General features: G+C 39.8%; 1 protein-coding gene across 5 annotated transcripts in view; it reads left to right on the top strand.

Annotated features, from left to right (window-relative positions):
* The window catches only part of ZFR (zinc finger RNA binding protein), a 72,249-nt gene that overhangs the window by 31,981 nt on the left and 23,542 nt on the right, over positions 1–16,726 (top strand). For all 5 annotated transcript variants that reach the window (XM_056112000.1, XM_056111999.1, XM_056112001.1 and 2 more), the window contains 6 exons: positions 941–1,188; positions 6,102–6,293; positions 6,983–7,274; positions 8,927–9,123; positions 9,917–10,036; positions 11,634–11,779. In XM_056112000.1, coding sequence (XP_055967975.1) covers positions 941–1,188; positions 6,102–6,293; positions 6,983–7,274; positions 8,927–9,123; positions 9,917–10,036; positions 11,634–11,779 — 1,195 coding nt within the window. The remainder of the gene's footprint in view (positions 1–940; positions 1,189–6,101; positions 6,294–6,982; positions 7,275–8,926; positions 9,124–9,916; positions 10,037–11,633; positions 11,780–16,726) is intronic.

The following is a 16,726-nucleotide window of genomic DNA, read 5'->3' as shown; positions in this document are numbered from 1 at the left end:
CCAATATGCCAAATACCAGTAACAATGATGGGTCTCATTCTCCTAAACAGCCTTGAATATAATCTCAGGGCTAGGATGAAAGAGACGTTACTGGGGCCTGCTCGAGGCAATCGACGAATAACAGGATGATGAATGAATGAATGAATGAAATCACTGAGTACAAACAACATATATGTTAATAATAAGCATAATGTGTTTGTTCATAAGAGACTTCAAATAATAGAAATGAATAGGATCCATGTAATTGGAAAAAGAGCGTTTTTTAATTTTAGAAGATGAGAACTAGTATATTAGGGTTTTAGTTAACAAAATTTTTCATCTTGTTGGCCTGTATTTTCATCTCAATTCCAATTCCATATCAGGAACTTCTGTTAAGCTTTATTTACTGTGCTTCTCCAAATCACCTTCTATCAGTTTCTTGTATTTCGTCACTCACTGGAATTCAAAACCTTGGTGTTGTGTGTTTTCCTCTTCTTTCCTATCTTCTGTCACCAAGCATGTCAAACCGTATTTCATGAGTTTTCTTCTCTAGTATCCTAAAATTTTCCTCAAATGTGACACTTCCCAAGTAGTACTTCCCAGGAATTATATTTGGGAAAATTACAGGTTCTGACCACCCAGTTTATCACTGTCACATCCCTCCAGCTGAATGAATTATAAACTTCTTAAAGTTCAAGGACTTAGATTTTTTTAAGGCAAATGTTATACTTTCCATATACCTTCATAAAACCTGGCATATTTGAGTAAATGTTCATTAACTTATCTAAAATGGAAGGTAAGTTTTTATTTTCCCACTAGGGGTTTTTTTTGGGGGGGGTGGGGGGTTAGTATGCATACGTAAATCTACCTTTTATCAGGATTTGTTTCATTTAAATTCCTAACATATAACTTGGCCTTTTGTAATTTTGTAACGTGATCTTTGTTTGGTTTTATTTGTAAGGTACATCTTATTCAGGTTACGAAGCAGCAGTGTATTCAGCTGCATCCTCCTACTACCAACAGCAGCAGCAGCAACAGAAGCAGGCGGCGGCGGCAGCTGCTGCTGCTGCTGCCACAGCTGCCTGGACAGGGACCACCTTTACTAAAAAAGCACCATTCCAAAATAAGCAACTGAAACCAAAACAGCCTCCCAAACCACCCCAGATTCACTATTGTGATGTGTGTAAGATCAGCTGTGCTGGACCACAGGTACTGCTATTGTATACCCTGAGTCTTCAATGGTTAATTCTGATAGTTAAGTCTGGTTAATAGTTTTGATTCTTAAATCCACATTTTCTACCTTGTTAGCAGTAAGCTAATAAAGGCACATTTTGCTCGAGATATTTTTTTAATGTCTCTTTAAAGGATACTTGTATTGAGATGTGAGAATTGTATTTTAAAAAACCTGTAAAAAAATATGAGTGAAAATGAACAAATTGAGTTTTTAAGAATATTTTGCTATTTAAAGGAAACTTGAGAAGTTTATATTAACGTTTATTGGAATTTGGAGTTAAGAATAAAATTTTCTTTATTTTTAGCACCCTTTGTCTTTATACAAAAAAATTACAACTTGAAGAAATTTCCTAGTTATTTTGCAAGTTCCGTTTTTTTTGTGTGAGTGTATGTTCGTAAAATTTTATGGCCAAAAATTATCATTTTTAATTTTATATTCTTGTAATTGAAAGATGGGATTTTGCCAAAGTATTGAATTGAAGAATATTTTTAAGACTAGTAGAATAATATTTCTGGGATACTAAATTCTTAAATTATTTGATCACCTTTGATTTTTAGGATTATGTTTCTAATGAGATTTGTGTTTTTAGAATTTGGGATTATAGCTTTTATAGAATGTGATTGATTACTTTTGTAGAATGTAACTTATTTTTATGAAATAAAATTTATCTTCTTGAAGGAATAGGAGTTTTGAAACAAGAAAGGTATAGGTAAATGTTTTTCTCCTGGTACCTGTACCTTGCTACACCTAAATGTTCTTTAGACATGACTTGAATATAAAATCTAGTAAGTTTAACTCAGTGTTGTTAATGGTTTAAGAACATTCACTTTTGAGGCCTGGGAGATAACTTAAAGAGCTCGATCATGTATTGTGTGCAGGAAGTTCCTTCCAGTTCAGTGCTGGGCACTGTGTGGCCACCTAAGCATTGTTGAGTGTGACCCTGAAACCAAGGGGGGAAAGTGTCTAGATTCTTGGAGTGTTTTGTTTTATTTTTGGTTTTTTGGCCCCACCCAGCAATGCTCAGGGGTTACTCCTGGTTCTGCACTCAGGAATCACTCCCGGCAATGCCTGACGGACCATGTGGAGTTCCCGGGATTGAATCCTGGTAGGCCGTGTGCAAGGCAAACGCCCTACCCGCTGTACTATCTCTCAAGCCCCAAAAGTGTCTAGTTTTATCTGTAAAAGTTTGACAAGACTTTTGGCAGATAAAAGGTTAATTATTTGAAAAGCGTCATTTGGTTTTTTTACTTAAGTAATTTCTTTTAGTTTTATCTATCTTACTCCTGCCCGTTCACGTTCTTTTCTTTTATAGTTTTTTAACTTTTCTGCTAGTTTGAAATAATTTTGTTATTTACCAGCAATGGTGAGTTACATTACTGATGCAGAACTAGAGAACACTTTACATATGGGTACTTAAAAGTCTTTCTCCCTTGAGTAATAAATGATTTCATTGCAATTTCAGATGGGTAGTATTTGCAGTGGCCTAGGATTGTACATGCGAAGGAACAAACTGTTAGTATTTGAAGAATAGACCCTACTCTGTGATGACTACTTAGAGGGGATGAGTTCTATCTATCTTACTCATTGGTAGATGAGTTCTACTAGTGTAGAACTAGTAATTATTAAGCACATGTTCCCTGTATAAAAGAATAGAGCATGGGAGGACGATCAGTTAGCAGCAGTAGTTAGATTATATCTAACTAAGGCTGACAATTGATTAGGGGTGGGAGGGAAGGAACTGGATTGCTATACAAGAACATGTCAAGCCGTGTAATCCAAAGTGGGTGAGACTCCAGGAATCACCCTGTGGTGAGCGGTAGTAGCGTCTTGTGTAACTCGAAGATGCTGTTTGCTTTAAAAAGATAGATTTCAGAGATGGGGAAGGGAAGAGTGTTAACATTTCTAAGGAAGGTGCTGAGTGATTATTACTTTTTTAAAGAGTTGTAGACTAAGTTTTGGAACCTCTATAGAAGTCAAAGGTACTTCTGTAAGCCAGGCAGTGCTTTATAGGTAGAAAGAAATATCACTGAGATTGTTTAAGTCTGGTTGTGATCATAAGAGAAAGGAGAGGGTAAACGTAGGTTTTGAATTTGAGAGGTCATGGATTTGTTTCTTGCTCTGCCATTAACTGCCTTGGGCGAGTTGGACACCTTAATTTTGATGAATTATTTTTTTCTTTATTTCTGTAATAAGAATTTGTTGTAAAATAATTGAGGTTTAGTCTGCTTCAGAGAGCCACTTTAAATAGCTGCAGATAATGAGAGAAGGGTCAGGTGGCTGGATCTTAGGTCTCCTTTTGTTTCAAAACCAGCGACTTTGCTTATATGTAAGATTTCATTAGCAGGTAGGTCACTTGCCTTGCAGGTGACCAATCTGGGTTTGATCCGCAGTACCCCATTTGGTTCCCTGAGCCCTGCCAGAAGTGATCCCTGAGCACAGAGCCAGGAGTTAGCCCTCAGCACAGCTTACGCAAAAACATTGGGTTTCATTGGGGAAAAAAGAGTTGCCTGTTTAAGAGTCATGAATTACTCTCAGGCAGTCTTTAAAGCACTTTCCTATTCTGAAATTCTTTGATAATATGTAATGTTTTGCTAATCAGTCTGAAAAATAATTTTCAAATTAAAGAGCCAGGTGATAGCTTAAAGGGCTAAGTATGTGTCTTGCATGTGGGATACTATTTCATCCCTGGCAGTACCACATGGTTCTCCAAGCATAGCCCTAGAGCACCTTCAGGTGTAGGTCCCCCGGGTAAATAAAATGAAAGAGAAATGATTTGATCCGCTCAAAAAAAGTTCTAGAAGTCGCTATATAATATTCTTAAATTTTTTAAAATCTTCCTTTCCTCGATGTCACAATGACTGCACATACGCCTGGCTGTGGTACTCACGCATTTTTAAGTGCCACCGGGGGTCGGGGGGACCCCAGCACATCTGGTTGTGGTAACCCGCACACAGATAATCCCCTTTCTTTCTTTTCCTATTACACTCACTGGGTATCACTGCAGTGCTCGCATAAATATTCACCAGAGGTTTCATTTCCCTGCTGTGGCACTCGCACATCCTTTCATCTGCTCAATGGGAGTCACACTTACTTTTATGGTGCAGGTGGACATTTCTTGTGCCATTAGGAGGTCACGCACAGCAGAGCTGCCATGATTGTGCTCTGCTACTGGATTCCAGCTCATCATGGTACCTTGCACGGAGTGTGCTTTAAAGCCTCTGCTACTCCTCCAGGCCCAGCCCGCTCTTGTTTTATTAAATTGCCTTCGGTGCCATGGATTGAGCCCAGGACCTTGCACATAAGGCATGTACACTATCATTGAGCCGTGTTACCAGCACAACAGTTTTTCAAAAATGTATGATTTTACTATTTCTTGCTAGTATTCTAATAGTATTAATTTCCTTTGAAAATGCCCCCTGACTTGGTAAAGTTGATTTTATAAACAAGCACATCTATTTGTAAAGAGTCTTCTTAGTATACGGTAGCTTTTTCTCCTCTCATGTATATACATTTGTTCCTGTTTCATGGTAATCCTGTAATTACAGAATAATTTCTGTCAAACATTATACATAAACATTAAAAATTAAGCCTTTGAGCAGGTAGGGCACATGCCTTGCATGCAGCCCCCCCAGGTTTGATCCTCAGAATGGTACCCCAAGCCCACCAGGAATAATCCTTGAGCACACAGCCCGAGCATCGCTTGGTGTCCCCCCTCTCCCACACACACCCAAAAAAAAAAAATTAAACCTTAGCACTTGTCTTTCACAGTATGATTTTACAAGTACCGTTTTTAAAAATCATTAGTAGGATGGAAACCTGTTGGCAATCACAGATTTGTCAATAGTAAATTATTTGATATCTACTGTTTCCACTTGGGGCTGGAGCGATAGCACAGCGGTAGGGTGTTTGCCTTGTGCGCAGCCAACCTGGCCATACCAGGTTCGATTCCTCTTCCCCTCTCGGAGAGCCCGGCAAGCTACCGAGAGTATCTCGCCTGCACGGCAAAGCCTGGCAAGCTACCCGTGACGTATTCAGTATGCCAAACACAGAAACAACAAGTGTCAAAATGGAGACATTATTGGGCCCACTTGAGCAAATCTATGAACAACGGGAGAACGGTGCAATAGTGCTACAGTGCTACTGTTTGCACTTGAATAGATAAGGCAGTTTTGTTCCTTCCCCTTGAGGGAATTGATTTTTTATGTGAATCTTGCCATTTAAATGTCTTCGTTGGGGCCAGATCAAGAGTATAATGGGTAGGGTGTTTGCCTTGCATGAGACCAATCCTGGTTTAGTACCAGCATTCCATATGGTCTCTCCCAAGCACAACTCTGGGTGATCCCTGAACTCCACTGGGTGTGGCCCCAAGCTTTTAAAAAAATAGTTGTTTATTATTATTAGATGATGGATGACCCTACATAATTATCAAAAATTTGACTAGCCACTGATTAACTTTTAAGCACATTATAGTGTGGTATATTTATAAGTATATTAGTTTATAATACATAATATTAGTGTAATATATTAGTATTAGCTACTCTGTGCCTGAGACGCAGACTTATAGTCAGCACTCAATTTGTCAGTGCCTGGGAAAAGTACTTGGAGTGCAGAGGGTTAAAAAAAAGATCCAAATTCTTGAAGTTGAATGCAGTTCTGTTACTGTTATTGGTATGAAAGTACTTCCTAAATCAAAGTACAGGTAAACGTATTCTTGGTAAAGTCCACAGAGGACCACAGATAGATCATATCCTACATCGTTTTGTTCAATTGTATTTAAAAATCACTACGCACTCATTCTTAAATGGATGCTAGATTTGAAAATTGAGTAATTTCAAGTGATGTAGCTGAAGATTGGCAAAGCAAAACTTAACCTTTTTGTTTGAAACAGACTTATAAAGAACACTTAGAAGGACAGAAACATAAAAAAAAAGAAGCCGCATTGAAAGCCTCACAAAATACCAGCAGCAGCAACAACTCTACTCGTGGGACTCAAAATCAGCTACGTTGTGAGCTCTGTGATGTGTCTTGTACAGGAGCAGATGCATATGCTGCCCACATTCGTGGTGCTAAGCATCAGAAAGTAGGTGGTTTTCCCCCCCTCCCACATATCCTTATGTCTTACTCTGTTTTCTTTTACATTTTCAGTGGCGGTTAAGTAAAAGTGACTTCAAAAGTTGAAAACTAGGGGGCTAGAAAAATAGTACGCAGGTAAAGCACCTGCCTTGCACATGCCTTACTCAGATTCGATTCCCAGTTCCCCAGTTGGTCCACTGAGCCCATCAGGAGTAAGCCCTGAGCTTACTCACACCACTAGGTTTGACCAGGAAAACAACACGCAGAAAAACCTCGAAAACTGAGTATGTTTATAAGCCTTCCTTCTGTGTTAATATACGTAGCAGTGGCATCCAATAATTTCTTAAATAGGGAAAGACTAGAGACCTTAAGCTAGGTTATATATTCCAGTTGTAAATTTGCATTTATTTTTTTTATCCCTTATGCCTAAATGTAGGCTTAATATTTGTGTGACCAAGTTATCCCATCTATTTTTTTCTTAAGGGTAATTTCCTATCTCGTATTAGTTGGTGTATGAATACATATCAGAGAGATTAGTTCAAAAGTAATATAAGTACTGTATAATAATAATAAAACATTATACTGTGTACAGTATAACAGATACTATAGAGATAAAGCTTTCATTTTACCATGCCTTTTAGACTGTTTAAAAAATCTGCACTGGAATTTACTGACAATTATGGTTTTGTTTTGTAGGTGGTTAAATTACACACAAAACTTGGTAAGCCCATTCCTTCAACAGAACCAAACGTTGTTAGTCAAGCCACTTCTTCTATGGCTGTATCTGCTTCAAAACCAACTGCCTCTCCTTCAAGCATTGCAGCAAGCAATTGTACTGTGAATACTTCATCAGTTGCAACTTCTTCAGTGAAAGGTCTTACAACTGCAGGAAACTCATCTCTTAATAGCACATCCAACACTAAAGTGTCAGCAGTGCCTACAAATATGGCTGCCAAGAAAACATCTACACCCAAAATAAACTTTGTTGGCAAGTACTACAGAATCTTCCTGTTCCTCCTAACTCATCAAAGTCATGTTTTTCCTCCTCCTCCTCCTCCTCCTCTTCTATAACCTTTTTCAATCATATATTTCTTTCTTGAATTTTCAGTCAGTTTCTTAATAATGCCTCCCCTCTTCATCTTAATCAAAGAGTTGTATCTGTTTCCCATGATCTTATAAACAAAAAATACACATATATACATAGATATGCATACGCGTGTGTGTGTGTGTGTGTGTGTGTGTGAGAGAGAGAGAGAGAGAGAAAGAGAGAGAGAGATTACCCCAGTCCACCCCCATCTGTTTCTTACAAGTGTTTTACTTTGGTGTTTCCTTACCAGACTTCAGTCTGTTTTAGTGATCTTCATTATATCTTTTCCTGAAACTGTTAGGAATCCCAAAAGGCCCAATAGGTAAATGTTAGGTGTCTTTATTGGTTCTCCTGCCTTCATGTTTCTTAAAAATAGTGGTATTTTAAGGATTCTGATTTGTCTCAAACATGTCACTCACCCAGTATTCATGAGTGGTCTCATCTGTTACAGTGTGTCTCATGGGTACAATGTCTCTAAACCCTACTGAGTTCTGGAGCTATATTTTAGGTGTATCTTGGTCATCACCAATACATTGAGCATATGTGTATATAGATGCCTGCCAGTATCTTCACAATCCAGAATATACCATGAACTACATTTTTAAATTGTTAAATTTTTCACACAGAAAGTTTACTGGCATCACTTGTTTTTTGTCACTGCCTGTTGTTTATCATGCCCTTTTATTTGTCATTACAGTATTTCTACAAAAAATCTTTTCTTTATAGCCATTGTCTTGAGACCCTTTAGTCTCAAGACATTTGTCTTTCTGAATCTATTTTCTACACACACTCTTGGTCAAGTAACTTCATTAAAATTATATCATTGTGTTAGTCTTCAGCTTTAAGTTTCCCAGTGACTTTTCCTTTGTTTATAGGAAAAAAACTGTAATTCTTAACTCATGCAAGGCCCTGCACAATCTGACTCCTGCCCCAGATCTCACCACCTCTGAGTCTCCGTGAACTTACTGGTTTTTGAGCTCTGTATTTCTGTTTTTACCCATTCTAATCTATTTAGACATTCTCTTCTTTCTACCTGGACAGTTCATTGCTCTTCTTTCAGAGACTAGCTCAAGTGTCACACCTGGTGAAACCTCTCCTAACTGGGTTAGGTTAAAGGGTAGTGGCCCCATTCCTTTCTAGTCCCACAGCATGCTACTCAAAGTTGTTATAGCACTGGATTGCATTGTATTATATTATGTCCTCACTTAAATTGTTTGTATCTCAAAGGCAGCATCTGCAGTGTCTTCATATATTAGTAGAAACAGGATGGTGCCCACTTAGCAAGGAAATGAAAATTGAAACAAATTAGGCTTATCTTTACCTTATGAGTGCCTTGGTAGGCTTGATGGGATTGTTAGATATGAGGGGATGAAATGGTGGGGGGGAATGTTAGTAAGAAAATAAGAGTTTATATAGTTCTTCATCATTCTGATCTGTAGTATGTCTTAACAGAAGCTTGGTTACTGACAAAAGTTAAATTACAGTTCTTTATCAGCTTCTCTATTTGCACCCAAAAAATTAAAATGATTGTTAATTCTTCTGTGCTCTTCTAGGTGGTAATAAGCTGCAGTCAACAGGAAATAAAGCAGAAGACTTGAAAGGAACTGAGTGTGTCAAAAGCACTCCTGTTGCCTCTGCCGTACAGATTTCTGAAGTAAAGCCAGACACAGTGTCGGAACCCGTCACACCTGCGTCCCTTGCTGCTCTGCAGAGTGATGTGCAGCCAGTCGGACATGATTATGTGGAAGAGGTAATTGATTTGAGATTACTTTGCTGGGACAGAGGAAAGAAGTGTTGTGTCACTGTGCTGCAAGCATTCCTTACATGTAAAATTTTATTCAGGGCCAGGAAGATTATAAACCATATGCGTTGCTTGCTGGAGGCATGATTTCAGTTTCCTGGCAGAGTAAGGATCCAGTAGTATGACTCTGAGCGCTGTCAGGTCTCCCCTCACCCCACAAACGGAAACCTAAAATAATACTAGTATTAATTCAGTCAGGACTGGAGAGATGGTACAGCGGATAAGGCAGTTTCCTTGTGTACAGCTCACCCAGGTTTGATTCCCAGCACCCCATATGGTTCCCTGAGCCTTGCCTGGCGTGATCCCTGAACACAGAGCTGGGAGTAAGTTAGCACTGCCAGTGTGGCTCAGAAAAGGGGTGTGGGGGCAAAACTTTGGACATTTGTGGCAATTTGTATACCAGATATTTTCTTTAACTTATCTCTCAAAACAGGATCTCACCAGTAGAAAGTATTGAGTAATTTTATTAGAGAACTTCAAGTACATATTTGCATTTAAATCTAGATGTTTACTTACAGACAAAAGTATTTTCAGTCTGTTATAAAAATAATCTTGGCTTGCCACAGTTAAAAATTCTTTATTTCTGTAGATACCCTTTTAAAAATTACCAGCGTCACGTTTTCTCACTTACTATTCACCACTGCTCTGTTAGAGAATCTGAGGGTTTGTGAATGAAGTCATAAGCTATAACATTTCCTGTTATAATTCTTGAATCTCCTCTCCCCCCCAACCCCAAATCAAGGTACGAAATGATGAAGGAAAAGTAATTCGTTTTCATTGTAAATTATGTGAGTGCAGTTTTAATGACCCCAATGCAAAGGAGATGCACTTAAAAGGACGAAGACACAGACTTCAATATAAAGTAAGTTAAGATTTCAACTATTCTTATCTATAACTTGATATAAGTTATATTGATATAAATTATATGTGATCTTCAATCTCTTATGTATATAAGATATATATAAGATACATACTTATATATATACATATATATATCTTATAAGATAACTTGAAACATTCTAGGTGCAAAACAAAACCTACAAACATAGCTCATTCTGTCCATAAACTCCTCTCATTGTAAAGTCAGTGTGTTATGTCCCACCTTGGTTCAGATATCTGGGTTCTTTTGATTAATTTAAAACTATTATATTAAAGAACAGTTTAACAATACTATTGTTTTTAGTGATTGTAGCAAAATTTAAGATTGCTCAGATCAGGGCTGGAGCAATGGTGCAGCAGGTAAGGCACTTGCCTTGCACACACAACTGACCCAGGTTCTATCCCTAGCACCACTGTCGTCTCCTGAGCCCTGCCATGTGTGACCAAAAACAGACAAATGATTGCTCAGATCAATGAAGTAATCGTCTAAGATTATTTGTTTAACGAAGTAGCAGATCTCCACTTTTATCTTGGGCCGATAAAATGAATTTGGAGATGAGAAATTCTTCATTGTCAAAATTTGCATTCTTTCAGTACTCTCTGACATTGTTAATTAGGGTGAACCAATTCATGTCTTCTAAGTACCTGAACTGTAGGGCCGAGAGCATAGTTGGAGTTCGATACCCAATGCAAACTGGCCTGCTGAGCATCTCTGAATACTCTGGAGTAGCATCTCCGGGGCAGCTCTGGTGGTCTCTAGCATCACGGAGCCCAAACAGCTTTGTATCTGAAGACCTTAGTGCTGACCTACTGGCCCAGTTCACCAAGTATCCCTGCAAATCATATCACTGGAGCACCTCTTAGGAGGCCCCAAAACAAATCAGAACAAATAAAAAAAAATTTACAGAATAAGCACAGAGGGTAAAATTTTTACCTCGGTGCTAGATCAGTGGCAAGGAGCCATGCCTTGCACACAGCAGACCAGGTTTCTAGCTCTGCTGGGCCAGGAGTAAGCACTGAGCACAGCTAGGTGTGGCCACCAAAGGGGGAAAAAGAAAAAAAAAAGCTTTTTTTAGTTGAAACAAAATTGTCTATTTAAGGACAACAGTTTGACATGGGAAGAGATTTTCTGGTGGGGCTGCTGAGGATGGAACTGAGGGCCTCACTAGACAGAGCATGGGCTGCACTACTGAGGCACATTCTCGCCCCAACTTTCTTAGTCTCCTTCCCCCACTCAAAGTGATAGAATCATCTTTTTATAGACAAGAAAATTCTAGTAGTTATCTGTCCCCTAAGGATTTGTTTCATTGGTCACCACTAAGTTCTGTATTTTTTCAAATGCAAAGTATATAATTTCTAAGATGGACAATAATTTTGGAAGAGGGAAAGATTTTTAGTATATTCTCAGTATTCCCCCTCGAGTTCACTGATTTAGCTTTTAAAATTCAAAATTTGCAAGTATGTCATGAAAGGACATGTGGGTTTGTTTGACTTAGTCCATATAAATATGTGGACACTGTTGGTATAAATATGTGGACACTGTTGAAGGGGCTGCTGGTTTTTTCACTTGTCTGTCATAGAAAAAAGTCAATCCAGATTTACAAGTTGAAGTAAAACCCAGTATTAGAGCAAGGAAGATTCAGGAAGAGAAAATGAGGAAGCAAATGCAAAAAGAGGAGTATTGGCGAAGACGAGAAGAAGAAGAACGCTGGAGAATGGAAATGAGGTAATGTTACTAACTTTAAGTAGCATATTTTTAATTTTCATTTCTTAGGAAGATCCTAATCTAGGTCTAGGGAAGAGACATTAAAATTGATTTAGGGGCTGGAGCTATAGCACAGCAGGTAGGGCATTTGCCTTGCACGCGGCCAACCCAGATTTGATTCCCAGCATCCCATTTGGTCCCCCAAGCGCCACCGGGAGTAATTCCTGAGTCAGAGCCAGGAGTAACCCCTGTGCAATGCCATGTGTGACCCAAAAAGCAAAATAATAATAATAATAATAATTCCTGAGTGCATGAGCCAGGAGTCACCCCTGTGCATTGCTGGGTGTGACCCAAAAAGCAAAAAATAAATGTACTATTTAACTGTGGCTTTGGTGTTAGGAATGACATAGTGAATGCTACTATATATTAAGTACACGAATATTTTTATTTGTTTATTTATTTAGTTTTTGCTTTTTGGGTCACACCTGGCGATGCACAGGGGTTACTCCTGGTTCTGCACTCAGGAATCACCCCTGGCGGTGCTCAGGGGACCATACAGGATGCTGGGAATCGAACCCGGGTCAACTGCTTGCAAGGCAAATGCCCTACCAGCTATGCTATTGTTCCAGCCCCTATAATTCTTTATTAAAATGCCCATGTTTTCATAAGTAAAATAAACAAAGTAGAAATTTTGATTACCTGACCGAAATATTCTGAATATAATTTAAATGGATTGAAATGTTCATAATTCTGTTTTTAGAAAGTCTTACAGAAGTTTTAGCGGTTTCAAGGGAGGGAGAAATTAAACATATTTTCCAGCGATATGTTTAATTTTAGGGCCAGAGAGATAGTACAGGAGATAAAGCACTTGCTTTGTAGAGATAAGGTTAGTTTTGTTGCTAAAATTATATATCTTTAAAGGGTTAACTAATTTAAAATATATTTTAAGTATTGCCACCTGCAGTTAATTTATACATTTTTCAAAACCTGGGGAGGAACCATGAGCTCAATTAGAAGTGATATCAGATATTTTCCTTCAATCCATTACTTTTTATTCTCAGGCAGCTAATGGCCTATTTGGGGGGTGGGGAAATGTGGAGTGGATACACCCGGTGATGCTCGGGGCTTACTCCTGACTGTGCACTCAGGAATTACACCTGGCAGTGCTCAGGGGACCATAAGGGATGCCAAAGGTACAGCAAGGAAGGTGCTTGCCTTGCACACCCGATGACCTGGGTTCCATCCCTGGCATCCCATATGCTCCCTGGAGGTCACACAGAATCTGGTTGCAGTACTCACAAATTTACTTCTGGTGCTTCCAAATTTAGCCATGGTACTTGTGGGCGTTGCACTCTGTAGTCGTGGCACTCTCCCAAGTCCTCGGCAGGATTGTTTTCCCAGCCACAGTTCTTCTGATCCTTGGTTACCGTGCTTGCCAGGAACCACATGCTTTAATTGCAGTCCTGACATGTGTGTTCTTCCACCGTGTGTCACACTCTCAGCTGCATCATTGAGGTTCCCAGAGAACAGCCTTGGGAATCATTCCTACTGTGGTCAGCCCAGGAACCAAGCTCTCCACCTCATGCTTGTAAGGAAAGTGTTACCTGCTAAGTCCTCCCCACACCACCCTGATTTATTATATTGACCATCCTTGAGTTATTGCATAATCTGTGATTAGTTGCTAGTAAAATCCCAACAAATGTTAACATTTGATTGAAGGATACATATGTTTCTGCTTGTCAGTAGTTCCAATGTTTTGGTCTTTGTATCCTTCGTACTGGTAAGATTTTTAAGACTCTAATAGAGTATGTGGGGGCAAGAGAAGTAGTATAGCAGATAAGGCCTTGCATATGGCCAATCCAGACTCAATCCCCAGCATCCTATATGGTCCCGTGAGCACTACTAGGATCTAGGAGCTCAGAGCCAGGACTAAGGTGCAGGCCAAAAACGAAAAATGATATATGCTATGACTGGAGTAGAGCATGCTTATGAGGCAGTATCTGTAACCATTGGACTATTCCCTGATGTTTGATCACCCTTTCTGTTTTGTTTTGTTTGGAGGCCACACCTAATGGTTCTCAGAGCTTATTCTGCTCTGCTCTCAGGTGATGCTCAGAGGAACCACGTGGGGTGACAGGGATCAAATCTGGGTTAGCCATGAGCAAGGCAGTCACCCTACCCTCTGTACTATCACTCTAGCCCCTTAAATTATGTTTTTATATAAAATAGTATCTTATCAGATACTTATATAAAATAGTATCTGATAAGATCTTATTGCTTATCAAAATTCACCCTAGAGAAGTAGAAGTGGTTTCTGTTGGGAGTTACTGGTATTTGAAGCTGAAAAGTCATTAAGAGAGAAATGGTGAGAGTCAGGAAATGTGTCTTAAAGCAAACACTGTAACACTTCCTTCCCTTAGCTCATGGGAGTTGTCCTTTGATAAACATGGTGGGCTTTTTTTTTTTTGATACCCTTTACCAATATTGAAAGACAATGATATTTCACAAAAATTCTGAGCATTTTAATATTTCCAATGACTATAATTTACACAAGCTTAGTCACTGTTGTCTCTAGCTAGATATTTTTTTCTTATATTTATTTATTGGATCACTGTGGGAAAAGTTACAAAGCTTTCAGATTTAAGTCCCAGCATACAATGATCAAATACCTTTCCCTTCACCAGTACTTATTTTTCACCACCAAGAACCCCAATATACCCCCATCCCACCCCTCCCAATGCCTGTGAGGCAGATAATTTCTACTTAACTCTCTCTCTGCTTTGATTACATTTATTATTTCAACAAAAGATGCACCATAGTTGTTTAGAATTTCCCCCCAACAATCAGAATTGCTTAAAAGACATTGTGAAATAATTTGATTTCTATGGCTGGTTATGAGAACTATATGATGTCACGCAGCCACTTTGTGGCTGCACGATTTTGGATTTCTGGTATTTTACTAGGTAAGTCTGGAGGGATTTCTGCAAAGAGCCAGAATAATTACGAGATTGGTTTCTGTGCGTCTGGTGTTATGGCCATGCCAGAGAGCCGCTCGTGGGGGGCAACTCGTGACCTTGGTAGGGTGTGAAGGACGAGCTAGTACCGCCCCTCTTCCCATGAGACTGCAGTTGCCTTCACTGCTGGCTCATACCTGGCTTTCCAATAAGCTCTGATGCGCTACCCTGCTGCGGGGGGGGGGGGGGGGGGGGCGTATGGAAGGGAGCAACACCCTTTTCCTCCTGGGGAGGCATGGCACCGTAGGTTAACGCATGGTCCATTCACTTTTCTGCCACAAGCTGCTGGGCTCTGGATTAAGTCCTTTTGTCTCTGGAGCCATGGCCGTGCCGGAGAGCCGCTCGTGGGGGGCAACTCATGACCTCAGTAGGGCATAAAGGACGATCTGGTACCGCCCCTCTTCCCATGAGATGAAATTCCAAAGTTTTAACACTTAAATCTGGAGGGATTTCTGCCAAAACCTGCTGGGTTCCAAGATTTGTTCCTGAGTCTCTGGATTCATGGCCGTTAAGCAGGATCAGGAGCCAGAAAGGCCATTCATGGGCGATGACTCGGGGTCTCATTGAGACGGGGAGGAAAGGGCCAGCTCCACCCCCATCCCATGAGGCCCCACGTGTCTCGTCACTGCGGGTCCAAACCTGACTGTCCAGTGGCTTCTGGAGGATGGCGGCCACCAGGCCGCCAGGGGGAACAGGCCAAGGCACAAAACCTATTCCCACCTGGGTTGGCCCAGCACCGGTAACCTACTGCAGGAACTGGATGCATTTCTGCCAAAAGCCGTTGGGTTTCGAGATTTGTTTCTGAGTCCCTGGGATCATGGCTGTTAAGCAGTTCAATCAGGAACCAGAGAGGCCATGCCTCCAATTATATAACTGAGCCAGAGGTGGTTTGTGGGTGTGTCTCCCACATACTTAATTTTTGGCCATTTACTTTCTTGGTAAACTTTGCCCCAAGTTTTTGGGGTCTGGCCAAAGGCACAGCAGCAATTTTGGGGTATCTGGAAGTCTGAAAGTGCCATCAGGCTGCTGATGCACTCACCTCACAGGTACAGATTGACCTGCTGGCGGCACCATACCCCCTCTAGCTAGATTTTGTGCTTATTTAATTCTTCTTTTTTTTTTTTAGTATAATTCTTATCACCCTTAATATGTTGCTAAGGAATAAAACCATGTGAATTGCCATTTATCACTGTTTTATATTACTGCTTAGAGAATTACCTTCCCTTTCCTCACATCATAAACGGAGAAATAAAACAGTCTTACGAAATTCTCGCTAGGGCCAAAAAGAAAGTACAGTGGGTTAGGTTCTTGCCTTGCATGCAGTGACCTGGGTTTTAATCCCTAGTACAACATAAGGTCCTCCAATCCCATTAGGAGTGACCTAAGTTCAGAATCAGGAATAAGCCCTGAGTACTGCTGGGTGGAGCCCCAAGATTTTTATTTTTAATTTTCTCTAAAGGAAAAAAAATGGAAAAAAACACTTTCATATTTTTATTTTTGAAATTCTAAGTATGTGCTTTGTGTCCTTTATAAACATACAATACTGATTTGTCCAAATGCATTTAAATTTCTCGTTTTCCTTAAAGCAGGAGAGATTGAAAGCAAATGAGATTTTTAATGATTTTGTTGGTTTTTGTTTTGTTTTGTATTTTGGACTACTCCCCTTGATGGTTAGGTACTACGTCCACTGTGGTGTTTTGGGCTCATGCCGTGCAGGGATGAAAAAGCATGCATTTCAGCTCTTTGAGCAGTTTCCCCAATCTCAATGTTTGTTCTCTTTTGACATTGTGATCAGGCTGTGAAATTTAGTATTGCTTTCTTTCTCTCTTACCTTCGTTATTTTTCCACCTACATTCACTTCATTTTATTTTAAGAGGGTGTTGGAGAAAGTGCTTAGCAAGCTGAGCATGGTTTACCTGGTTCACTCCCTTTGCCCTGAGCACTACAGTGGGAG

Source organism: Sorex fumeus, unplaced genomic scaffold (genome assembly GCF_029834395.1).
Source record: "Sorex fumeus unplaced genomic scaffold, SorFum_2.1 ptg000015l, whole genome shotgun sequence".
NCBI classification, from domain to species: Eukaryota; Metazoa; Chordata; class Mammalia; order Eulipotyphla; family Soricidae; genus Sorex; species Sorex fumeus.
This window is presented reverse-complemented; position numbering and strand designations above follow the sequence as displayed.